This window comes from Gobio gobio, assembly GCF_949357685.1.
Source record: "Gobio gobio genome assembly, chromosome: 5".
In the NCBI taxonomy this organism is placed as follows: domain Eukaryota; kingdom Metazoa; phylum Chordata; class Actinopteri; order Cypriniformes; family Gobionidae; genus Gobio; species Gobio gobio.
The window spans coordinates 52,873,801-52,901,586 of record NC_137101.1 but is presented as its reverse complement, the minus strand read 5'-3'; the positions used below and the strand labels follow the sequence as shown (position 1 = coordinate 52,901,586).

Here is a 27,786-nt window from a genome sequence, read left to right as displayed (position 1 = left end):
AATCGTTGCACGCACAGATTCTGACCAACACTAATACAAAATCGCATTCACAATTATGTCTCTATTTGTACAAAATGCTGCACATTCATGTAATTCTGTATTTAGCACACACAAGTTGAAAGGAATTTGTTTGTAGATAATTGTGCACGCATTTATTAATCATTTTATTAGTAAAATCATCCCATATTCGTCCAGTGTACAGGGAGAAAAGAGAGACGTCTGATGAATTTCTGGCATGTCAGTTCTTCTGGTCGCACCTCGTGCGGGTATCGCACCGCTGAAGCAGATCTATAACTGATTGCCCTGTTGGCGCAGTGAGGGGAAATTGGACAATCAGTTCGTAGCCCTGCTTCAGCTGTGCCTGTGTGATTAGCTCACGAGGGCCGGCCACAATTACAGAATTCCAATTTAATCTTTAATGCAGCAAGAAAGAAAACGAAAGAAGAGTGAGATCTTTAAGTTCTGTAGGCAGCTATATCAAACTGCAGAAATTTAGCAAACTGCTGCGCCTACAGTTCGTGTTGTAAAATGGATAATCTCTTCCAAACCATAGTGTGGCCTATCCAGCTCCTCTTTTATTAATTTAGCTATTTGATTATTAATTTACTTGTTTCACTTTCACACTTTATTTGTTTATTTACTATTATTTACTATTAAATACAGTATTAATATTAGATAAAATAAGATAGATATTTGAAGATATTTTCACCTTGCTTTTCCATTCATTCCTCCTGTGTCTGCAGGTGCTTTAAAGGGAAAAGTTTATACTAAAATTAATAATTAAATAGTCTTGAATTTAAATTCAGCGTGTTTTAACTGGAATGTAAAGATTTTGATCACATTTCCATTTTAACTTGTACATTTGTAATGTATAATTAGTCACATTTCCAAATATTTACTAACATCTTGTTGTTTTAGGTGCATTACAAGGGAATGCTGATAAAAAGGAGGCATCAGAGTTTATCTTTGCTGGGACGGTGCAAAAATGGCTCCGTTACGCCCCTGAAAGGCTTGGGGTAGGGTTGTACGATTAATCGAAAAATAACTGAAACCGACATTCAGAACCTCTAACCAACGTATTTTTCCCATGTCGGTTATTTCGGTTTTCACGTGACTCCGCCCCGTCAGTCACATCAAGTGCAGTTTGAAGGCACACAGAGATGCAGGAGCAGTTATCTGTGTTTATAGATGCTCAGAATCACTATAGTAACAGCATGTTTTACACAGGTCAGTTAATTGCTGTTCTTGTAGCCTACGCGCTGACACACACACACACACACACAGAGACGGCGCGCGCAAGCCCCGAAGCCGCTTTCACTTTCGTGCTCGTAAAGTTTGTCAAGTAAATGCATTTAAACGCAACAACGTGCACGCCCTGAAGGCAGACCTCTTTCACCTGCGTCCTCGCAAAGCTTTGTCATTTTTGTATGTGGTTTAAGCCCTGCCAGTTTGAACATTAAAGCGAGTTTCGACCATCAGATGTGTATTATGTTGAACTAATGCCTGATTTATTGTGACAAACGAACACTCAGACAGAAGCTCGCACATCACGTGAAGATCGCGCGCAGAGGAGCACAGAAACGCAGGATCAACGCTGTCCTGTGACTAAAGTAAAGTCACTAAAGTAGCTTAGAAACTCAACCGTTATTTTAATACCTTTGAAGTAAGTACAAACCTTAAAGTATGTAGATAAACCAGCTTCATAATGAATAGAGACAGTAAGAGTAATTCACACACACAATCACTCTCTCATTAATGCATTCAAATAAATGTAATGTAGGCCTACAGTTTTAATTTATCTGTATCTGATGTACAACAAACAGAAATCTGCCCCATAGACCATAACTGCTGAAAGTGAACCGTTTCCTTCAAGTATTTTAAAATCACAAAGAAATGCACTTTTTCATTAGAAAAAAAAATCCACCTTTAATAGTAGAAAATATTTACAGTACAAACCTTATTAGGAACTTACTCAAAAAAGGGCAACAAAAAAAAAGAAAGCAAAATAATCATTCATTAATCGTAATCGAGGTCAAATGTTCAATTAATCGAGGTTTTTATTTCTGGTCAAATCGTTACAGCCCTAGCTTGGGGGCACTGGTCGTGGTGGAAACCCCTGAGTTTAGAGTATTTCATTCTTTCTTCTACCTTTTTTCTTTCAGTAGTACTGTCCCATTTCTGTCTTTATTGGCGAGTTTCCATTTGTATTTACTTCCATTTTGCAGATGCAGGTTGTCATGTTTTTCACTTGTGTTATAAATTCTGATGTAATTGTTTTAAGTCAATGTGAGATTTCCTGTTGAAACTGTGGGGGCATAAATAAATACATTTGCATGTAAACTGAAGGATGTTGTTTACTTTGAGTGACTTTTTGATTCAAAATCATATCAATTGCAGCCTAACATGAAAATTAACTGGCATAGAATCCTGCTGTACATAAAGCAAGATTGATTTTATAGTGTTTCTATGTTGATTCAGTGTTAAATAAGTGATTTAATTAGTTGAAAAAATATAGATTTTATGGCCATCTTGATCTATTTTTCATTGTTGAAGTAACATTATTTCAAGGTGCAAACCTGATGAAAAATCAATGTTAAATATCAACATTGTTTCAATGATAATTTGATTAATGCATTAACATTGATTCAATGTTGATTCAGTGTTAAATAAGTGATTTAATTGTAGTTGAAAAAATATTGATTTTAAGCCCATCTTCATCTATTTTTCATCATTGAAATAACATTATTTCAGGGTGCAAACCTGACGACTAATCAATGTTAGATTTCAACATTGTTTCAATGATATTTTAGTTGATGCATTAACATTGATTCAACGATGATTCAGTGTTGGTCTGCTATCTGGGTAAGCATTTACTGTATCTGACAGAAATGTTGCAGTGCGTTCTGCCAAGATTACAAATGGCGAACGTCAAATGATTACACAACGATTTTGTTTTGGTGGTTTGCTTGACGATGTGAGTAAGTTACAGGACTCTTTCACTTTAATGGTAACGTTAGACTTTTTTTAATATGCCTAAAACATATGGAGCTATTACTAGATGTTTTGATTCTCGCGCCACCTGAGCTGACACTGACAGGCGGTTGTCATGACAATGAAGTAGTTTAGGGCGGCACAAGTTCACGTTCATTCTCTCTCTCACACACACACCTTCAGTGAAATGGACTCACAAACCATTTCAGCGTCGTGTTTAGTTTGCTGATGCTGATTGCCGTAACTGATTCTCTGGTGTTGCTCAAGTCGCAATTTCAATCAAACGCACAGCACAGAGCAGGAATATCTGTACCAAAGCCAATCAGTGGCAAAGACCCATCCCATCTCTGGTTGGATCATGTCGTGGTCTAAACCAATCAGAGACAGAGTGTGTGATTCAGTGACAGTCAAAGGAGAGGCAACTGCTTTGTTCATGAAGAGGCAGCTGAGCGCATGCATTGCCGTCAGGTGCACCGGTGTGACCTAGGAAAAATTTTAGTCGCACCTTTACAAATTTTGGGCGCATGTGCAACCAAATTGGTCGCACTCTAGAGCCCTGATATGATTGTTTTAGGCTGCATTAAAGGGGTCATGAATTGAGAAATCAACTTTCCCTTGAGTTTTTGATAAATAAAAGGTCATGGTAATATAAGAATATCCTGTATATTTCAGAGCTGAAAACTTCCTTGTTAGTCAAAGTGTTACATTCCATGTGTTTTCTTGTATGGTTTGGGGGGGGGGGCTTGTTGTCTTTTCCATTGTTCTTGTTTTGCTTTATCTAGGGAATCACCGCAGATGAACGCTATACTATTGTCACTACGCAAGGAGGAGGGACGTTCGACGTAACGAGTGACGTCGACCAGCGGACGTGCCGGCATGATAAAAGGCCCCATTTCTTGTGAATGAGCAGTGAGGGGATTCATACGAACTCTCACTCATTTGTCTTATCTGTGACTATCAAGTACCCTGATCATATGTTGCAGTTTGTGCATAGTTCTTGCCGAGTTAACACTCCTTTGAGGTTTGTTCATTATCATGTTAGTGACACACTAGTTGCGTCTGAGAGTGTTTGTCGCTGTCGCTGTCCCTCGCAGGTGTTTGAGATCAACGCTGAATCAGTACGCGTATGAGGCCGCGGCGTGTTAACCATCCGGTAGAGTTGATTCCCTTTGTTAAGCTTTAGTTGCCTGTTTATTTAGTTCTATTTAGGTAGATAGTTTTCTTATTGTTATTTAGTTAGAAAGGGAGATCGCCCTCAGTTGTAATCTTGTTTTGTAGTTAGCGTAGTTTATTTTGAGCGTCGTATACGCTGAAGATCTCGGTTTTGTTTCTACATTTTTCTTTCGTTAGTTAGTATTAGAGGTTTGGGTTAGTAATGATTGGGGTTTTGTTTTGATTGTTTCATTGATTTGGGCGACTCTCTTGTTATCATTGTTTCAGTTCTTCTACCTTTTCTTATATATGTTATCTGTTTTGGTAACTTATTATTTTATGGAAATAAACATTTTCAATGCTGTTAATTCAGTCTGTTGATTCTATTTGCTGCCTGCACACCTCAACAGTTGCATCTCACAGAAGTGTTGAGTCATCATCCCTTTAACATCTCCTAAGCACGTAACACAAAGAAAAGCTTTTATTGACAGCTGGCTCAGCAAACGCTAGATCTGGGAATGTGCCTCCCTGTGACGTCAGAGTGTAGTGAAACACCGCCTTTAACTGAAGACGACGAACGCCTGATTCTGTAGCCCCACCAACCGACTTGCGCAGAGTGTTCCATGAGAGAGGCTCAAAACCAGGGTAGAAAATAGCCTATTACTTATTCATTATGATGTTTTTGAATGTAAAACCACGAACATCACAAGTTGACCTCAGACAACAGTATACATTTAAAAAAAAAAGCCAGTTCATGACCCCTTTAACTAGGTCAGCCGGAAACGGGAACAATTCCCATAACATCTGATGTACTCGTTACATCATAAAAAGACTGCCATCTATGCTAATGTTAGTCTCTTAGTTTATCCTGAGGTTTACTGTTGTCAGCCGGATCCAGATCAGATGGTGGACCTGCTCCTAGACAAGACCCAGACATGCTCTGTAACTCGACTAACCGCCATTGCCTAAAATAGTTTGTTAAAAACCAGAAGTGCGGACACAGCTTCTTTTTCAAGTGAAATCAGCTCTCATCAACTACTGAAATCTTCTCATTTCAGTAGTGTATGGATGAATTTCACTAAGGTTGATCAATGCTTTTTCACTAGTGTTTGTAAGATGCATTTCAGTTATGCATATGAATGAATTTCACTAAGGTTGATCAATGCTTTTTCACTAGTGTTTGTAAGATGCATTTCAGTTATGCATATGAATGAATTTCACTGACGTTGATCAATGTTTTTCACTAGTGTTTGTAAGATGTATTTCAGTTATGCATATGAATGAATTTCACTAAGGTTGATAAATGCTTTTTCACTAGTGTTTGTAAGATGCATTTCAGTTATGCATATGAATGAATTTCACTGACGTTGATCAATGTTTTTCACTAGTGTTTGTAAGATGTATTTCAGTTATGCATATGAATGAATTTCACTAAGGTTGATCAATGCTTTTTCACTAGTGTTTGTAAGATGCATTTCAGTTATGCGTATGAATGAATTTCAGTGACGTTGATCAATGTTTCACTAGTGTTTGTAAGATGTATTTCAGTTATGCATATGAATGAATTTCACTAAGGTTGATCAATGCTTTTTCACTAGTGTTTGTAAGATGCATTTCAGTTATGCATATGAATGAATTTCACTGACGTTGATCAATGTTTTTCACTAGTGTTTGTAAGATGTATTTCAGTTATGCATGTGAATGAATTTCACTGACGTTGATAAATGTGTTTCACTAGTGTTTGTAAGATGTATTTCAGTTATGCATATGAATGAATTTCAGTGACGTTGATCAATGTGTTTCACTAGTGTTTGTAAGATGTATTTCAGTTATGCATATGAATGAATTTCACTAAGGTTGATCAATGCTTTTTCACTAGTGTTTGTAAGATGCATTTCAGTTATGCATATGAATGAATTTCACTGACGTTGATCAATGTTTTTCACTAGTGTTTGTAAGATGTATTTCAGTTATGCATATAAATGAATTTCACTAAGGTTGATCAATGCTTTTTCACTAGTGTTTGTAAGATGCATTTCAGTTATGCGTATGAATGAATTTCACTGACGTTGATCAATGTGTTTCACTAGTGTTTGTAAGATGTATTTCAGTTATGCATATGAATGAATTTCACTGACGTTGATCAATGTGTTTCACTAGTGTTTGTAAGATGTATTTCAGTTATGCATATGAATGAATTTCACTGACGTTGATCAGTGTGTTTCACTAGTGTTTTTCAGTTATCAGTGTGAATGAATTTCACTAAGGTTGATCAATGTTTTTCACTAGTGTTTGTAAGATGTATTTCAGTTATGCATATGAATGAATTTCACTAAGGTTGATCAATGTTTTTCACTAGTGTTTGTAAGATGTATTTCAGTTATGCATATGAATGAATTTCACTGACGTTGATCAATGTGTTTCACTAGTGTTTGTAAGATGTATTTCAGTTATGCATATGAATGAATTTCACTGACGTTGATCAGTGTGTTTCACTAGTGTTTTTCAGTTATCAGTGTGAATGAATTTCACTAAGGTTGATCAATGTTTTTCACTAGTGTTTGTAAGATGTATTTCAGTTATGCATATGAATGAATTTCACTGACGTTGATCAATGTGTTTCACTAGTGTTTGTAAGATGTATTTCAGTTATGCGTATGAATGAATTTCACTGACGTTGATAAATGTGTTTCACTAGTGTTTGTAAGATGTATTTCAGTTATGCATATGAATGAATTTCACTGACGTTGATCAATGTGTTTCACTAGTGTTTGTAAGATGTATTTCAGTTATGCATATGAATGAATTTCACTGACGTTGATCAGTGTGTTTCACTAGTGTTTTTCAATTATCAGTGTGAATGAATTTCACTAAGGTTGATCAATGTTTTTCACTAGTGTTTGTAAGATGTATTTCAGTTATGCGTATGAATGAATTTCACTGACGTTGATAAATGTGTTTCACTAGTGTTTGTAAGATGTATTTCAGTTATGCATATGAATGAATTTCACTGACGTTGATCAGTGTGTTTCACTAGTGTTTTTCAATTATCAGTGTGAATGAATTTCACTAAGGTTGATCACTGTTTTTCACTAGTGTTTGTAAGATGTATTTCAGTTATGCGTATGAATGAATTTCACTGACGTTGATAAATGTGTTTCACTAGTGTTTGTAAGATGTTTTTCAGTTATGAGTATGAAAGAATTTGACTAAGGTTGATCAATGTTTTCGTTTCACTAGTGTTTGTAAGAGGCGTTTCAAGAAATATGGCCTATACGGCCCCTCATACATCCCTGAAGTGTCAGCAGAGACCGTGTCAACTAGACTCTCCCCTGTGAAGGCCTCCTTCCTTTCCCCTCTAAACAGATAAAAACACATATGCACACATACGTATTCAAACACGCTTGCCTATAGGCTGAATATGTAGTGCTTGCGTACATGGCATTGCCATTTTCACGTATTCGCCTTTTTGTGGTTTGCGCGGGGATGATGATGGTAAGGTTTCAAAACGATTTCATGGTTTGTGTTCTCGGGCCACCAAATGCTGTTGCCGTGCGGATGGGGTCTGGAACGAATTGGGGGTTTTGTTTTAATTGAAGATGGGGTTGTTTAAATGGCACCAAATTAAACAAAAAAAAAAATTATGTTTTTACAACAGAAATTCATCAAAAACATTTAATCAAAAACAAAATTAATTTCCTATTATCACTGTAAAGCTGCTTTGAAGCAATCTGTGTTGTAAAAAGTGCTATTTTAATGAAGGTGACTTGACAACCTTTGTGTCACTATGTTAATCAGAAAATAACTTGACAACATTTTTCTTTTAATATTTATATAGACGTGGAGGGATAATCACAGAAGCATGCCCCTCCGGTCATGTGAATGGATTGTCTGATCTGTGAACTAGTGCAGTTTAAAATCTCACACTTTAATAATATTTATAGCACTTAACTTAAAAAAACAGGCTCTGGGACTACGAGGAAGGATTACCTCAAAATGTACGTCCATTTGCAAGTTTGAGTGACTTTATTTAAATTAAAGGGATAGTTCACCCAAAAATTAAAATTAGCCCATAATTTACTCACCCTCAAGTCATCCTATGTGAATATGACATTCTTCTTTCAGACGCATAAAATCTGAGTTATATTTACAAAAGTCCAGGCTAATCCAAGCATTAGAATTGGATTCATAGTTGCTCTGTTTTTGAAGTCCATAAAAAAGTGCATCTGTCCGTCAAAAAACTGCTCCATGTGGCTCTGGGGTGTTAATAAAAGGCCTTCTGAAGCGAATCGATGCGTTTGTGTAAGAAAAATATCCATATTTAAAACTTTATCACGTAAACTTTCGACCGACCGCCTTCCCTGTTCAATTTATGGAAAAATTGTTGAAAGTTCCCCTGCTGATCGAAAGACTAACGTGACCAGGTCCGCTCGTCATGACGACACGTACGCATCTTGAGTTTCACTTTCAACACTTTTCCATGGAAGGTGGTTGGTTGAAAGTTTACTTGATAAAGTTAAAAATATGAATATTTTTCTTACACAAACGCGTCGATTCGCTTCAGAAGGCCTTTATTAACACCCCGGAGCCGCGTGGAGCAGTTATTTGACGGACAGATGCACTTTTTATGGACTTCAAAAACAAAGCAACTATGAATCATTGTTCTAATGCTTGGATTAGCCTGGACTTTTGTAATTTAACTCTGATTTTATTCGTCTGAAAGAAGAATGTCATACACACCTAGGATGACTTGGGGGTGAGTAAATTATGGGCTAATTTTCATTTTTGGGTGAACTATCCCTTTAAATACATTAGCTATTGTCATGTGGCAGTGATTACTCTCACTCAAGTTGCTCCAAACTTATATGAATATCCTTAAGCTGCTGAACACAAAAGAAGATATTTTTAAGAATACGGGGAACTAAACAGTTGATGGACCCCATTGACTTCCATAGTAGGGACAAAATACAATGGAAGCCAATGGGGTCCATCAACTGTTTGGTTACCCACATTCAAAACATACAACATACAAAAACTTGCTCAAGTTTAGTCAAAAACAATTATGCTTGTTGTATTATACTCTGTGAGACCTTTCAAATGACTAAACTAAAACTTCTTAGAGATGCTCTTAAGAACAGTCCTAAGCTTCAGTGTGAGTTAAGTGACAAAAAAATCTTAGTAAAAAGTAGGACTTGTCTAATAGTAGGAGACTTTTATAAAGAATCTACTTACAGTAAAGTCTAAGACTGATTCTTAAGTGCTGACTGAGGTGGCACTTAAGTGTTGCAAACTACGGACTTACAATGATGTCAGCGCAAAATGGCCACACTCAACCACTGAATCAGCCAATAGTGAATCACAGGGGTGAAATCACAGCAGCATGACATGTAATTATAGTACAATCATTTAATTAAGACATAGAAACTGTAATATTCAAAAAAAAAACATTAAATGCTTTGCATTGTGCAAAATTATCAAAAATTCTTACTGATGCTGTAGAAATTTTCTATTGACATGTCTCCTTGTTTACAGTTGGAGCAATAATGTGAACATAAGTTCCTTCAATGGCTCCAACAACTCCAGGGAAGCCTGAAATCCTCATAAAAGTGGCTTGATTTTGCCACATGTTTTGAAGATCAGTTGGAAAGTCAATGAACTTATACAGTGTGGCCTAATGTGATTTCCGGCATAGGAAAATTGACATTCACCCTTTATTTTAATATTATTAAAAATGTGTTAAAGATTTTGTAAGCATATTGCGTAGTTGTGATTGGAGTCAATTGTTTTAGTTGTGATAACACAATGAAACATGCCAAATTGTGCAGACGTCATTTTTATCCAGGCTATCATAAAAAGTAAGTATGAACACATATTTCATTGGTCCTCTCTTGTTTTTTGCATATGTTGTAATTTTGTCAAATATACCTTATTTAAGACATTATTTTTTGCAGTTAGAGCATTGATTTATGAAGTAGAGGAAGTTATTATATTTCTTACTAGGTCAGTTACAAAAAGAATATCTTGACAATCAAGCTTTTATCATTTTATCAACTCCCTGTCATCATTTAACTCCAATACATTATATTTTAGTTGGAAAGCGTGTGGTCTCCTCCTCTCTGCTGCCAGCTTGTTACTCCTAACTAGGTTAGGATACTTCTCTAGCTCTCTTAAATAATACAGGAGCTGAGACCTAGTCTAAACACTTAGGGCCCTTTATGAATCACACTTAGGGCCCTATCTTGCACCCAGCGCAATTGACTTTGTACACCGACGCATGTGTCATTCCTATTTTGCACCCGCGCAAAGCGCGCTTTTCCCTCCACAGAAGCACGTCGCTAAACTAGTGAATGAACTTGCGCTACCTGGGCGGTTCAGCGCAAAAAAGGAGGCGTGTTCCGGCGCAAACAATCCCTGGTGCTATTTTGCTGTTCCATTAAACAATTGCGCCACTGACCAGAAAAAACCTAGTCTAAAGTCAGTGGCGCGTTGCGCGTTGTTCATTATGCTATTTTAAGGGCGCATGCTTGACCATAATGTATAGCGTGCACAACGCGCATACACTTTGCTCATGTAATCTACACAGATGCAACAGTTATTTTTGCAAATCATAAATTGTTACACTAAAAAAATATTAACACATGAGATGACGGAAATCATTGTGGTGTGCCACGAAGATGTGAAAAAATAGGCATAAATCTAGCTTACAAATGATTCAGGCTAATTGTAATAATTAAGGATAAGACCTGTTTGCCCAATAGTGGCAAGACATGTATATAAGGACATCTGACAAATTGGTTTATCCGTCAAGAACCAGGAACAAAAATCGACTGAAAAACTGAAAGACTGAAAAAAAAGACTGTGAAATCATCTTTACCATAATGTACAACATTACAACTTCACTTCTCTGTCTTTCACTGCTCTTACAAGCACATCAGTCTCCTCGGCTGTGAACCGCTCCTGGCGTGCGCCTGGTAAATACGCCATAATAATAGCAATCCATAATGGAACTTGCGCACCTGCTTTTACAGGGAATGTTGGATGCCGCTCTGATTGGTTTATTCACGTTACGCCCAAACCACACCTATGAATAATGAAGCTACTTCAGACCAACCCATTTTAGATTTGCGCCGGGCGCAAGAGCCATTTATCCCGCCGGGAAAATAGCAACAGCGTCGAGACCCGCCCACAAAGTTACTTGCGCTTCGCGCTTTGACACTTGCGCTTCAGATCGTTAAAATAGGGCCCTTACTCTTAAGTGTAGGAATAAGAGTAAAATTACATCATTCTTAAAATTTTGACACACTTAAGACTAAACTTTTACTCTGAGTCTGAGCTGCTTTATACATACGGCCACAGGACTTTATTCCACAGAAAGTGGGATAGGTGAAATGGCTTGCTAGAAATCAGAATGGATTGAAAAGTTTGTAGACAAACTTTGATGTTGGCTTGAGAAAGCCAAGCCAGAAAGTTTTATGTAGTTTTAAAAGCTAGAATTTTAGATGGAGGATAGTCTTGGCTCATTGATCCAACACTTTCTGTGCATTTGTGCTGATAGCTCACAAATAGAACCTTATAGTACCTTAGAACCATAGAGTTCGACTTAGTTGATAGAACATTTTTGATAAATAAAGTCCCAAAATGTATACAACTTAAAAAATATATCTAAATGTAAATAAGTTGTCACAGAATAAGAATGTGATTAACTTAACTTTTGGTAACACTTTATATTAAGGGTCCAGAATAATGCATTAGTTAAGCATTAATTAATTAATGGCAAGCACGAACACACTTGTAATTACCGATTAAAGTGTCACTTCAGTGATTTAGCATTAGGCTTTGTATCAGTAGAAACCCGGTAGTATATTCAAATTATGGTACTTTCCCCCCTCTTATCCCCCTGAGACGAGATAATTATGCATTTTATTTCTGGAAAAAATCCTCCGATGACACAAATATCGTCATTTTGTGTCATCGGAAGATTTTTTTGGCCAGAGGCTAAAGACTACAGCCACTAGATGGAGCTGTTCCGCATGTTATCAACCCGCCCATGGTGGAGAGATCTCACGCACAGAATGTAAGACACAGACCGCCGCACGGACAATCATAACGGAGCGCGGTGCAGAGTAAAGTGAGTGTTTCAACTTGTCAATTAATTCCTGTGATAGTTTAGCTTCCATGTGTGATCTGAAAACGTGCCAGACTGGCGCTTAACATTACCTCAGCTCTGCTCAGCTCAAATGAAATCTGACACTGCTGCGTCTGTGACGTGACTTTCGTTCAGCTCACTCACACTTTATTGAAAAGACAAGTTCAGTTTTTAATTGTAGTGTTTATTCACTAACTGAACGAAATTATTGTATTACTATGAAGATAAAAACAACGGTGTACGGAGTGGCGTTGTAGGGCAGCGAAGCAAGTGCATTCTGGGCGTTGTTGTCTTTCATCCACATGAGACAAAAATACATTTTCTGTCTTTTCTCAGTCTAGAAGGCACCAAATTCAAAAATAATTTCACATTTCTACTGCATAAATGACCCAGTTTAAATACAAAGCTTAATGCTAAATCACTGAAGTAATCCTTTAACTTTACATTTTAAGGGTCCAGAATTATGGCACAGAAATATAATTACATTGCTACACACACAACACACACACACACACACACACACACACACACACACACACACACACACACACACACACACACACACACACACACACACACACACACACACACACACATGTTTGTTTTTGTGAAATGTGAGGACATTCCATAGGCGTGATGGTTTTTATACCGTACAAACCGTATTTTCTATCCCCTTACACTGCCCCTGCCCCTAAACCTACCCCTCACACACACACACACACACACACACACACACACACACACACACACACACACACACACACACACACACACACACACACACACACACACACACACACTGCCCCTGCCCCTAAACCTAGCCCTCACAGGAGACTGTGCAGTTCACTTTCTGTGAAAAAAAACTTGTTCTGTATGATTTAGCATTTTGAAAAGTGAGGACATGGGGAACGTCCTCATATTTCACCCTCTTTTTGTAATACCTGTGTCATACCCATGTCATTATAAACATTTGTGTCCTGATATTTCACAAAAACATGCCCACACACACACACACACACACACACACACACACACACACACACACACACACACACACACACACACACACACACACACACACACAAAATGGCTTATTAAGTTTTAAGTAACAGCTAAAAGGTGTTTACTGTACATTCAGTTAATCATTAATAAATAAATAAATAAAATAATGTCTAATATGCCCTTACTATATGTTAAGTTAACCATTAATTACTGTTGTGTCCATGCTTAACTAATGCTTAATTGTGAACAAGTAAATCATTAATTACTAGTTTATTTATGCTTAACCCTCGAGTCGGCAATCACGCCGGCGTGGTTTTGGCTTGCTTTTTTTCTTATCAGTGCCAAAGAGACTCAAATAACTCTGTCGTTTTTTATCATTCAGGCAAGTGTTATACATCATTATAATCTGTTAAGTTTCTATTTTTTTTAGTACAGTCACAATAAAAACAAATTGTTGTCCTTTTTGCAAAATAAAGAAATTAAACATGATGCGTGATCTGCAGCCTCTCTGTCAAAGACGTTCATTCAGATAGTCTTCAGAAAATGACCTCTAGCTTATTGAATACTTTTCTCACAAACATGAGCCATAAGTCTAAAGAAACTCTGAAATGTCAGGTTTTAAACACTGTAAACCAAACCATAAACAACTATTCTGTGTTTATGTAATCCGTTTGAAAGCAGATCGATGTTAGTCGTTCCTGAGCGGCTCATTATGTGACCACGCCCACTAAGCACGCGCTCTATTAAGATTCAAATACTGATGCGACGCCCACACACACATCAGCTCAAACAAACACATCGTGCAACGAGGCGAACTGAAGCTTTCTTTGTTTAAATTAGTTCAAAATTACTGTCAGATGTAAGTAATTACATTGACAAACTATACATAATTTAAAAGATCTAAGACTCAAGCTTCCATTTTTGACCTCTGTTTTATTCTCAAAGACATATAGTGACCGTAATTTGTTAATATGTGTCAGGAGTTATGAATATGAAAAAACCGTGGGTCTACCTTCTAAAGATAGTAATACGAGCATCAGCTGCTCTCATTCATAAAAAAACTCTTCATACTTCATACTGGCAGCTGGAGGGCGCTCCGTGCACATGTAGTCCATATATAGCACTCACGAAGAAGATATCTTCTTCATGAGTTCTATATATGGACTACATGTGCACGGAGCGCCCTCTGGCTGCCAGTATGAAGAGTTTTTTATATTTTATAAGGCAATTTATGGCTTATCTGTGTTATTTATATCATGTTGGGTGTTTTCATAATAGATTATATTTATAATGCAATGCTACTCGAGCTTTTATAATTATGCAGAATATTGTGAAATATATTTTCTGTCTGATTTTTTGATCCAAAGCCAAAAGTAAGTTTGGAGTAAAAACATGGTTTTAATCTCATTAGCTAATTGTTGTGTTTTAATAAATCATAAAATATAGTTTAATAAAGCATAAATTGTTGTGGCTGAGAATATAGATTGCTTTAAGTTATCTGGTCTACCTTTATGAAGCAACTCTGCACTGTGCCTAAGCAGAATTTCCCCTTGGGGACAATAAAGTTAACTAACTAAGCAAAAACTCACTTCATTTTGATTTTCCGCCCAGAAATTTGTACTTATCTAGTAAATTAATCTTGATTTAAGAATTTTAAATATTTGAACTGGAAACAAGAAAAAATACCAAATAAGAAGAGCATTTTTTTGCAGTGTAGTCAAATCTTCTGATCATTTAAAATATAATAGGCCTTTGTTGATTACATTTCAAATATAATAAACTACAAAAAATATATATTTCCTTTGCCCTGTTGCTCTCTGTCACAGACTTACCTGAAGCTCATTCATTATGCAGCTCATTAATGCGAGTCCTTTGTTATCTCAGGTGCTATCTCATCATTATTCATTAGATATCACGCCTCCTCGCATATTGGCTTTGAGAAGAGAAACTGTCTTACAAATTTTAAGTAAGTGTATTGTTTTATGTGAATGAGTAGGCTCAATGATTCTCACATCAGTTTAAAGAAAAAACTCTATGGAAATACAAGATGGAGTCAAAAGTCTTGGGAACAGATATCTATTGTGTGTTTTGAGGCCTTCATTTTAAAACATTTTTTTTTTTCAAAATCCGTGGATAAACATTTATCTCTCAAAAATACAAGCATGTACATACATGTTGCTCACATATTATGGTAGCCCAGTTTGTGTTGAATACAGTGTAATTACACTTTTGCCATTAATGTGTTTATAAGCAACTGAAAAAAACACAAATGTCAGAGCACGTCAAAACTTCTAAAGGGCCCCAAAAGAGCTCAGATTCCAGAGGGTTAACTAATGCATAATTCTGGACTCTTAAAATGTAATGTTAATCATTCATTAATGAATAACTAATGCATTATTCTGGACCCCTAAAACAAAGTGTTACCTCACTTTTTTTAAACAAATATGTCAGATAGAACCGTATACTAACAAACGTGATGATGCATTGTCTATGGTCTCTGGTGGTTTACTTCATGGTAAATTTTTACTGCATCATCATAAATAAACTGAAAATCTGTGAAGAGATTCGATTTACCTCTAGAGATTTCAGGTACTTCCCGTCAGTGTCCCTGAAGGAGCGCTTCATGAAGGTTTGTGTCACCGTGCTGCTGAGATGTTGGTGTTCTGAGGACACATCCTTCAGTTTCAGCGAGAAGGAGTCCTTCAGCTTCAGTTCACTCTGGTAAACCTCAAGCCACTCCTTCACTGCAGCCTCATTCTCAATCATTTCCATGGCGAGCACAGCATTCTCCAGACATGACACAGCCCCGCTGGAGATGGTGTCCACGTACGTTTTTGCCAACTGACCCAGAACTTCAGAGAAGGAAAGTCGTCAAACAAAATTATACAGGAAAGTTTTGAATAATAGACAGTCATCTGTAAGTACATGCAAACTCTTCAGATTTCATTTCGAATCACCTCTGCCAGTGACTGTGATTCCATCCTTCAGCTTTTTCTCATGGCTCTCCTGAAAGACAAACTTGCAGAAACGATCTGTAACCTCCAGGAACTCAGAGAAAAGGTCGGCAGGATCCAAGCTCTCCAAACGAGACACACTCTCTGGAGTGGTTGGAAAAGGGAAAGTGAAGCACGTCCTGGAAGGAAATAATTTTTTGATGCACTCCCTGGGAAAGTTGTACTCCATCACTTTTTTTGATGTGCCTAAAACAAATGAGCACATGTTGTAGTTCCTCTCAGTTCAAATATTATTAAATCTTAAGTTTTACCTCAATAAATTATGAGTAATGTTAAAGATCTGATGACAAACCTGTTGACAAATTAGCCACACAAACTCATTGTGGTTGAGAAATAATCTTTTTTTAAATTACCATGCTTCAGCTTCAGAGCAAACTCTAGGTACTCATTCTCTGTTGCGTCTTTGCCATCAATCTTTTGCTCAAGGGTGAAGTCCCTCACAGCCCAGATGAATTTAGGGAAGAACTTCACAAATTTGCTTGAATTGTCGGCATCCTCATCTGATGATTTGACCTTAATGCACTCTGTTAGCTCAGTAACATATCTGACAGTTTGTTAAGGCATGAACAGCGACTGTCCAACAACACATCATCCATAGTCTAACAACATAAACATGTAATTTCATTAAGTACTACACAAATTCATAAAATCAGTAAAGAAAACTGGTGAATTTCAGTTAGGGGTTGCCAGTTGGGTGCTAGTTCACCACAGATGTCCGGTTTGATACATTGGCCCTGTCCCAAATGGACTTTCGGTCTTGTGGACTTACAATGGCCACTGCGTGCGCGTGTCCATTTTAGGTCTCAGAAGTGGTCGATATGCGCCCTCGATACGCACTTCTGCCGAGCCCGCACTGGTGCGAGCTACGCAGCAGACTTCTTCTCGGCAGTCAAAGCGGAATTACGTCGTGAAAGTGCGGACTCAGAGGAAGACCATGAGGGTTTAGGGTGCCATTTGGGACAGGGCCTATCACTCCATGCTGAGCTATTTACTAGCACTAATCAACAACGCCACCTGCTGGAGATGGGCGGAGGATAGCGTCTTTTGCATCGCTGCTTTGACAGCGTGCTCTGACATTGGCTGATTGAATTTGCACAGAGACAACTTTCAAAATACAAGTCACAATGGGCCTTTTTAACAATGACTGTTAAATACTTTTCAGTATCACCACGAAGGAAGCATTCAGATGTAGATATTAAAACAGCTTTAGCAGTGGTCATTCACACCTCAGATTTGAAAATATGACTCATTATACAGAATAATTAATATTAATGTCATGATCCCAGCCTGGGTTTCCCTGTCTTGTGAGGACTTTTGTTATTTCCTGTCTTGTGTCATGTTTTGTAGATCTTTGTAGTTTTTCATGTTGATTAGTTCTCCCAGGTGTTTCCAATTTAGCTACTCCCTCTTGTTAAGCTAGTCTTCTCTTTGTATATATAGTGCATGTGTCTTACTGGTGTTTGTGGGTTGTTGTACATGTAATGGTTGCTTCTAGTTTGTGTGTCCTAGTGGTCTTTGTGCCTTTGTTTCTTTATTCCTGGAGTCATTTTGTTCAATGTGTTATTTTATTAAAAACCCTGCATTTCGATCCTCGCCTTCGCCTGCTTTCTCCAGCACGTTACAGAACAACCCACCACTATGGATCTAGCAGGAGGAAATCAGGACCCTATACGTATTCTTTGCTCCATGTATCAAAATTGCCATTTCATTGAGGAATATGTGAAGGACTTTCTTGCCTACTACCATCTTGCTCCATTGGATGACATTATGCTGATGGAATGTTTCTGGAGCGGGCTGGACTATTACATTGACCAACTGATGCCGGAGGAAACTACCGGCTGGACCCTGGCTCAGTATATTGACCTCGCTCTGTGGCTGTGTGGATCTGCATTAATGGTTTGACTGTGAAGCTTGTACCACTGTGGACCCCAACTGTCATGGCATCCAGGCCCAAGTCTCTAGCCATCATGGTCACAACGCTCACTGTCCAGATTCCAGCTACGTCTCTTGTACATGTCCAGAGCCCAGCGATGACCCCAGCCACTGACCAGCATCCAGAGAAGGCTCCAGCCACTGACCAGCGTCCAGAGAAGGCTCCAGCCACTGACCAGCGTCCAGAGATGGTTCCAGTCACTGACCAGCGTCCAGAGAAGGCTCCAGCCACTGACCAGCGTCCAGAGATGGCTCCAGCCACTAACCAGCGTCCAGAGATGGCTCCAGCGACTGACCAGTGTCCAGAGAAGGCTCAAGCCACTGACCAGCGTCCAGAGATGGCTCCAGCCACTGACCAGCATCCAGAGAAGGCTCCAGCCACTGACCAGCGTCCAGAAAAGGCTCCAGCCACTGACCAGCGTCCAGAGATGGCTCCAGCCACTGACCAGCATCCAGAGATGGCTCCAGCCACTGACCAGCATCCAGAGATGGCTCCAGCCACTGACCAGCGTCCAGAGATAGCTCCAGCCTCTATCCAGAGTCCCGAGAGGACATTATCTCCTGACCAGCGTCCAGAGATGGCTCCAGCCTCTGTCCAGAGACCTGAGAGGACATCATCTCCTGTCCTGAATCCAGAGAGGGCTTCAGCCTGTGACCAGCGTCCAGAGATGGCTCCAGCCACTGACCAGTGTCCAGAGAAGGCTCTAGCCACTGACCAGCGTCCAGAGAAGGCTCTAGCCACTGACCAGCGTCCAGAGATGGCTCCAGCCACTGACCAGTGTCCAGAGAAGGCTCTAGCCACTGACCAGCATCCAGAGATGGCTCCAGCCTCTTTCCAGGGTCCCAAGAGGACATCATCTCCTGACCAGCGTCCAGAGATGGCTCCAGCCTCTGTCCAGAGTCCCGAGAGGACATCATCTCCTGACCAGCGTCCAGAGATGGCTCCAGCATGTGACCAGCGTCTAGAAATGGCTCCAGCCCCTGTCCCGAGTCTAGATATGGCTCCAGCCTCTGACCAGCGTCCAGAGATGGCTCCAGCCTCTGTCCAGAGTCCCGGGAGGACATAATTTCCTGTCCTGAATCCAGAGAGGGCTTCAGTCTATGAACTCGCTTCAGAGTCCTTAGCTCCTCCCAAGAGAAATTTGGGAGGGGGCTATCCATCCACAGAGGCCATCCCTGAACTCTCTGCGCCAGCCTGGCCTCCTGAATGGTCTGTTTATCCATCCACAGAGGCCATCCCTGAACTTTCTGTACCAGCCTGGTCTCCTGAATGGTCTGTGTCGCCCTGGCCTCCATGGTCTGCTGAGCTGCCTGCGCCTCCGTGGTCCCCTGAGCTGCCTGAGCCGATATGGCTCCCTGAACTGCTCCCCGGCTCATCTCCCCCCCACGCTCCACGGCCCATGTCTCCCCCACGCTCCACGGCCCATGTCTCCCCCGCGCTCCACGGCCCATGTCCGCCCGCGCTCCACGGCCCATGTCTCCCCCACGTTCCACGGCCCATGTCCGCCCGCGCTCCACGGCCCATGTCCCCCCCACGCTCCACGGCCCATGCCCCCCCCACGCTCCACGGCCCATGTCCGCCCGCGCTCCCTGGCCCACCATCCCTCCCCCTGTTCTGCCTCCGTTCCACCACCCTTCTAGACTGTTTCCTGTGGAGCGTCTGGAATCCGCTCCTTAAGTGGGGGGCTCTGTCATGATCCCAGCCTGTGTTTCCCTGTCTTGTGAGGACTTTTGTTATTTCCTGTCTTGTGTCATGTTTTGTAGTTCTTCGCAGTTTTTCATGTTGATTAGTTCTCCCAGGTGTTTCCAATTTAGCTACTCCCTCTTGTTAAAGGTCCTGTTCTTCGTGATCCCATTTTTCAAACTTTAGTTAGTGTGTAATGTTGCTGTTAGAGCATTTATAATACCTGTAAAATTATAAAGCTCAAAGTTTAATGCCAAGCGAGATATTTTATTTAACAGAAGTTCCCTTTCAAAGCCTACAGCGAACGGCTGGTTAGGACTACATCCTGGTATTTCCTGCTTTAATTACGTCAGTAGAGCAGTATGTCGACTAACCTCCGCCCACAAGAACGTGCGAAAAAGGGGGCGTGGTCTTGCGTGGAGAATAGGAAGTGTTGCGTTCGTTTAGTTTGTTTGTTGCCATGTTGTTGAGACGCTGTTATTTTCATCCCGGAGTCAAGTCACCTTTGTTTGGCTTTCCCAGGGACGCTGTACTTAGAGATCATTGAGCGCATGCATCCCGTTATGGTGAGAGGCGTGACCTTTCCGGTAACGTGCGCTCTGCGTGCCCTAAGCTGCTGTCGAATCACAACACGGGAACCGCTGGCACAATCAGAACTCGTTACGTATTTCTGAAGGAGGGACTTCATAGAACAGGGAAATCTTTCAAGCCGTTTTGAGGACAGTGAAAACAGCAGTATACAGATAAGTACATTGTGTGAAAAATACTGTGTTTTTTTACACGCGAAACATGAACACATGTTATATTGCACACTGTAAACACAATCAAAGCTTCAAAAAAACACGAAAAACGGGACCTTTAAGCTAGTCTTCCCTTTGTATATATAGTGCATGTGTCTTACTGATGTTTGTGGGTTGTTGTACATGTAATGGTTGCTTCTAGTTTGTGTGTCCTAGTGGTCTTTGTGCCTTTGTTTCTTTATTCCTGGAGTTATTTTGTTCAATGTGTTATTTTATTAAAAACCCTGCATTTAGATCCTCGCCTTCGCCTGGTTTCTCCAGCACATTACAATTAAAATGTGAGTTGGGGGCACTTTACCGTGTTTTAAAAAAATATAACTATCATGGACAAATCAAGTTCTTAAGAAATATCATCAAATAAGCATTGGTCAGTAAAAATGAGGAAGAAAATTTAAAAGCTATTTTATATCTTCATCACATATACAAATATTGTATGCTATTGTGTCCATTCAGTCTTTTTTTTCCTGCATCTCTGCATTTTAATTTTCTTAACAAAATCATACACACACAAAGCCACCAAAACAGTAACTGTACCGGGTTAGATTACTCTTTAAGACACTCTAGGCAGTGCTATTGAAACAGGCAATACATGCTACTTTGAACTTGACACTTTCAGCATATAGATTAGATATGCTAGACTGTCAGAAGGATACTGCAGCTCCTCTACAGCCCTGTTGTCAATCGTCCCTCGACTGTTGTAGACCAGAGTGCTGCTCAGTAACACAGCCAGACAGAAGATGTTGGTGTCATGCTTTGAGTCTCCCTGAGAAAGAGAAAGACAATCATGGAGTTAGTAACCAAACTGGAGGTCAATCTTAATAAATGCTGCTCAAACAACTACAAGATACAACTGTTGGGATCTATTTTAAACAGATACATCAGCGATGATGACTCATAACACTAATGGACGTGTCTGAAATCCATATGAATTAAATGCACTGTGTCAATCCATTTATAGTAAAGTTAGTAAGTGCATGGCAGTTAGGAAAGTGTTGTTTTACATCCCCTGCCTCATGTTTACAGCGAGCTATTAATTGAATACCTGTTCATTCTGAATAGCCAACAACATGCTGATGACATTTGCTAACATAGCAATATTATCTGAAAAAGGGAATCTCTGCTCTGACAGTAAAAGTAACCTTGTATTCTTTAAAAATGCTTGTGACGTTTAATGCTACTTGTTATTGTGTTTAAGTAGCGGTTACATCACCTTGTCCATGTCTCCGAGTCCCTCAGTGTCCAGCAACACCAAAGTGGTTTCCGATTTAGTGGGGTGGGGCACACACCACATCCAGATTCCCTTTGTCTTGGACTCGAAGGAGCTGCCCAGTGCAAACCCTGATAATGCCAAACACACACGCACGCACGCACGCACACAATACCTTATATACATGCATTCAAATAAGGTCATTCATTTGAACCATATGTTGTTTTTCTTAAGCTTTTGGATGTTATCACTGTTGCCAGTATAGTTCTAACCTGTTTGTTTCCCTGCGAGGCGGTTCATCAGGTAGGACTTCCCGGTGCGGTAGAGACCCACCACGGCCACCACCACCACCGGCTGCTGGATCTGCTGCAAGATCTGTAGCGCTGAAGGCTGCACACACAGCTTCCCATCTGACTCCGTGTCAATCAAGCACACTGGTCTGTCCATGGTCACTGGAGAATACGCTGTCCAACAGATAAGCACATTTTAAATACTAGAGTACAGTGCAGTAGTTGATAACCTCACTTGGTTGAGTTGATTACTTTACTATACAAGAGTTATACAAATGGTATAAATTAACTGAATCAGTGTAAATTTAGTTTACAAATAATTTTCGTCAACAACCTTTTTTCACTGACGAAACAGTGTTGGATGACCAAAACTATGATGAAAATGTCATTTTCGTCCACAAATAAAAACGAGACGAAATGTTAGAGAGGGACGATTAGGGAAGAGATCCGGTGTTGTGTAATATTCAGTTCCTGTGAAAAACTGTTCCAGTGGGTGGAGTAAACATGAATATTCATGATATTTCCCTGGTTGTAAGCGTGGCCTTGAGACAACACGCAAACGAACAGAACTGAAAATATTAGTGCACGCTCCTCACATCGCAGCTCATTTCATGGATTATTTCGAATAGACAATGTTAAGCATTAACTGCAACAGTTCACATTTTCAAAACAATAAATAGTTTGTGTAATATGATCAATCGTTATTTTGCCTGATTGATTACAGGCATTCAGATAAATAAGTAAGGACACAGAGCAAACAATGAGTGAATAACCTATGCTCGTCCAGGATAATAGCCTACAGCTTTTTACTCTTTTTATTTAATTTGTGAGGCTTTACAATTAATTTGAATAGTAAATGCACATTTACTTGTATCTGTCACATATTTTAAGGCTTTAAAGGGGCTATATGCAACTTTTTCCCCAAAATAAACGTAACAATAGCCTTTTTATTTTACCATTTATGACTCAAACATCTCCTGATGAGCATACTGACACCTTGTCCGCTCACAGTGGGTGCACCTATAAGCCTGTATCCTATTTTTCCTATTTTCTGGCGGGTCGTTTTTTCCCGCGCTGTCTGCGGATGTGACGTCACCACCGCTGCGAGAGCGAGCAGAAAATAAGAGCAGTTCTGTTTTTTGGCCACAGGTGTCAGTCGCGAGTTTAAATTTCAGAACGCATATAGCCCCTTTAACAGAACAACATCAAAATCTTTCCACATACACCTATTTGGGAATCAAATACTCCAAGTACTAATCAATTAACGGTATAGTCCATTCAAAAATGAAATTTCTGTCATCATTTACTCACTGTGAGAAGATATTCTGAAGATTGAGCATTGGGGACCAGTAGAACCAATATTAGTGTTCATTGACTTCTATTGTATGTACAAAAATACACTGACATTTTTTTAAGTCATACAACTTAGAAACCAGAAGAAGGCATCAGAATTGTTATTTTTGAACAACCAATCCTTTTAAGTGGACCCTCAAAAGAGTACATCATGTTTTTCTCTATTGTATTTAGCTAGTTAACAGTCAAATACAGTTTAGAGAATCTAAGATAAAGAACTAATAATATAATACATATTATATTAATAAATAGTTCTCATAGCTCTCTCACTCACTCTCTCTCTCTCTAACACACACACACACACACACACATATATATATATAATAAAGCATATCTCATGTCTGTTCTTTGACCATATGTTGCACTGAAAAATAACTTCCGTTCATATAATGTGTTTTATATGGTATGTGAAATCATCTAAAATTTAACAATCCATAAAGTTGTGTTAATCGCATTTAATATTATTCAAAGTATACATACGAGGATACCATTTCTGAACATTGTAGGCCAGTGGCCTGTTGCACAAAACAAGTTGGGCAAACTCTGGGTTACAGAGTAAGTTCTGGGTTTACAAATCCAAACAAATCCAACCTGGGTTATTTAGGGTTAATTTGTTTCATGACGCTGGTTGTCAACTTTCTCTCTCAACCCAGGTTTAAACCCTGAGTCAACAATTGATCATCATGCGTGTGCACATAAAAGCCACACCTTTTCCGATATCAGCCAATAGCATTCAACATGGAAAAAAGCAGGTGTGCCTATTTCACAGTGGAAGAGCAAGAATTAATAATGAGGAAATATGATGACTTTAAGTCCATTTTAACAGCAAAAAGCAACACAGTTGCAGCGGCCAAAGCTCGGGAGAATTGCTGGCAGAAAATAGCGGATAGCATAAACGCGTACGTTTTTACACATTGATTTTTATAGGTTCACAACTAGGATAAAACCGATTGAAAACTCATAGCATAAACATATTGCATATACTTTAATGTGAAATTAGTGTACTTAAATAATTACTTAAAAGTGAATAAAAGATATGTAAAACATGTTTTTACTATTTAATAGTGATTTTAACTATTTATTTTATACTTAGATGCAACCCGAACTGCAAAAGGTCTTGGCAGCAGATAAAAATGAAATACAAAAACATTGTTCAAAGTGGTGAGTAATTGCAATGTGGTTTTTATTGTTCTTGTGTTCATGTTATAATAGTGTATTCTATGTAGCCAAGAAGAAAAAGTGTGAAAGTAAGAAAAGGGTGGGAGGGCCACCTCCTCAAAAATACACTGCTGCAGAGGAACTGGCCCTGTCCAGTAACCAGGGTCGACCCATCATGGATGCCATTGATGGGAGTGCATCCTCGGATCCAGGTGCTGGCTCTTCCAAACGGGATACATTTATACAGGGTAGGTTTACATACATTTTGGTATTAGGGTTAGGTTTTTTTATTATTAGCTGTAAATTGCAAGCACTTCTGACTTGATGTGTTTTTCAGCTGGGGGAAGTTCAGTTACCTTGTTGGAGCCAGCACACCCACCTACAGGGTCTCATACAGAGGTAGTACCCAGCACAGAACATACCATGAGAACATGCTTGTGGCGGGGCGGGCGTGGTTTCGCGAGGTCTGTAGCGGGAGAGAGAGAGCGGAGCCGAGCGGTCGGTAAGTAGGTCAAGTGCAAATGACGAACACCTGTCTCTGATTGCAGTAATTGGCGTGGAGAGACCGCATATAAGCCGCTGTCGGGAGAGAGAAGAGAGAGAGAGTTGGACTGGGACTCTGCACACGCTGCCGACCTGGAGAGAAACTGTTTTAAACCTGAGTGATCAAGTTACAAGTCTTGAGTGAACGTTTATTTGTTGATGCGCCCACGTGCGCTGTTTATGTTTGTATCTGAGAAGCTTTGTGCTGAATAAAGTCGCAAGTCCCAGTCACGCCGACCCCGCCTTCTTCCTTCCTGCCCACGAGAACATCGAACTGCATTTCACTGGTGCCGAAACCCGGGAAGGAAGAAGATCCCCGCCGCCAATGCAAACTCCGCCAAGAACGCCACTTGCGGACATCGTCCAATCGCTCGCCGGTCTTCACCAGGAGCACCACCAAGACCTGCTGGCCGTGAGGGAGGAGCAACAGAAACGCTTCGAGGGTCTCCTTCGCGCCCAGCATGAAGACCGCGAGCTGTTCCGGAGCTGGATGGACCGGGAGGTTCGGGCCGTCCCCACCCCCACTACAGAGTCGACGCCGCGGTGCCTCTCACCAAAATGGGTCCCCAGGATGACCCAGAGGCGTTCATTGACCTGTTTGAGAGCTCCACCGAGGTCCGGGGATGGCCCCAGACGGACTGGTCAATGCGGCTCCTGCCGCTGTTATCCGGAGAGGCCCAGGTAGCCACACACCAACTGCCAGTCCAGAACCTCCTGGTCTACGACGACCTGAAGCGTGCCATCCTTCAGCGGGTCGGCCGGACGCCCGAACAACACCGCCAACGCTTCCGGACCCTGGCACTCGACGAGTCCGGCCGGCCCTTTGCGTTCGCGCAACAGCTCCGGGACTCCTGCCGCAAGTGGCTGATGGCCGACAAAAGCGACGTTGAGGGAATCATCGACCGTGTGGTGCTGGAACAGTTCGTCGCGCAGCTTCCAAGGAAGACCGCGCAGTGGGTCCAGTGCCACCGCCCGACGTCGCTGACCCAGGCCATCCAGTTGGCGGAGGACCAGATGGTGGCGTGCCACGGGGTCGGCGAGCCCCTTCCTTCGGCTTCTCTCTCTCTCTCTCTCTCTTCTTCTCCTCCCCCCTCTGTTCTCTCCAAACCTGTCCCTCTTCCCAGGTCTCGCAGCGGGGTGCTGCCCAGGCCAGCACCGAGGTGGAGGACAGGGCTGCCCGCCGAGGCGCCTAGGGGAGGGGGAGTGACCAGTGACCCGTTCCCCTCCACATCCACCCCGGCGCTCTCTCCGCGCCAATTTGGGGAACCACTGCCAGCCACTAGAGTGGCGGGAAAGTCTGGGCCGGCGTGTTGGCGTTGTGGGGACCCCGGACATTTTATCGATCGATGTCCGGTGATGGAGGTGGGGACATTGATCCGGGTCCCCGACGCGCCACAAGCTGCCCCGATCAACTGGCCTGTACCAGATACCCGTGAGTATCAAGGGGGGTACTTATCAAGCTTTGGTGGATTCAGGTTGTAACCAGACCTCCATCCATCAAAGCTTGATTCAACCTAAGGCATTGGTTAATGGCCGCATGGTTAAGGTACGGTGTGTGCACGGGGAAGTGGTGAACTATCCGTTGTTGCCTGTGGATATTCAATTTCAGGGTAAAACGCATAGTGTTGGGGTTGCAGTTAACCCGCACCTCCGGCATCCGCTAATTCTGGGTACCAATTGGCCAGCATTTCATAAACTATTGGGGCATTTGCGTGCGGATGCCTCTTGGGGAAAGCGTGTAAAAAGGAAAGAGCAGACCGCGATGACTTTCCCCTGGAGCAGTCCCAGGATGAGTCGCTGAAACACGCGTTTAGTCAGGTCCGTTCCATCGACGGCCACCTCCTCCACCCTGGCCAGCCGCTCTCTTATCCGTATTTTTCTGTTATAAAAGATAGGTTGTATCGGGTGACCCAAGACGCCCAGTCAAAACAAGATACAACCCAGTTTTTAGTGCCTAAAAGCCGCCGGGAAATGCTTTTCCAGGCGGCTCACTCGAATCCAATGGCCGGGCATTTAGGACAAACGGGTACACTAAACCGTCTCATGGCCCGTTTTTTCTGGCCGGGCATTCACGAGAATGTGCGCAGGTGGTGTGCGTCTTGTCGTGAATGTCAGTTGGTGAATCCACCGGACAACCCAAAAGCACCATTGTGCACCCTTCCGTTGATGCAGGTCCCCTTCGAACGAACGTTTGCTGTCCGCGAGGTCCCCAAAGCCTCCACGGGGTTTTCCCCCTTCGAGCTTCTCTTTGGACGCCAGCCTCGGGGGGTGCTGGATGTCCTTAGAGAGGCTTGGGAGGACGGGCCTTCCGCAAGTAAAAACGAAATTCAGTATGTCCTGGACCTGAGAACTAAACTCCACACTTTGGGGCGGCTGTCAATGGAGAATTTGTTACAGGCTCAGGACAAACAACGACAGCTCTACAACAGAGGCACTAAACTTCGTCAATTTTCACCGGGAGATAAAGTCCTTGTATTACTCCCTACTTCTAGTTCTAAGTTACTCGCAAAGTGG

General features: G+C 41.0%; 1 protein-coding gene across 1 annotated transcript in view; it reads right to left on the bottom strand.

Annotated features, from left to right (window-relative positions):
* Positions 1-27,786, bottom strand: part of LOC307126068 (guanylate-binding protein 4-like) — a 50,993-nt gene that overhangs the window by 10,338 nt on the left and 12,869 nt on the right. Inside the window, exons 2-7 of the mRNA XM_079816432.1 lie at positions 22,201-22,392; positions 21,932-22,059; positions 21,375-21,484; positions 16,659-16,849; positions 16,249-16,491; positions 15,866-16,143 (exon numbers count right to left, since the gene is read on the bottom strand). Coding sequence (XP_079672558.1) covers positions 15,866-16,143; positions 16,249-16,491; positions 16,659-16,849; positions 21,375-21,484; positions 21,932-22,059; positions 22,201-22,375 — 1,125 coding nt within the window. The 5' untranslated portion in view covers positions 22,376-22,392. The remainder of the gene's footprint in view (positions 1-15,865; positions 16,144-16,248; positions 16,492-16,658; positions 16,850-21,374; positions 21,485-21,931; positions 22,060-22,200; positions 22,393-27,786) is intronic.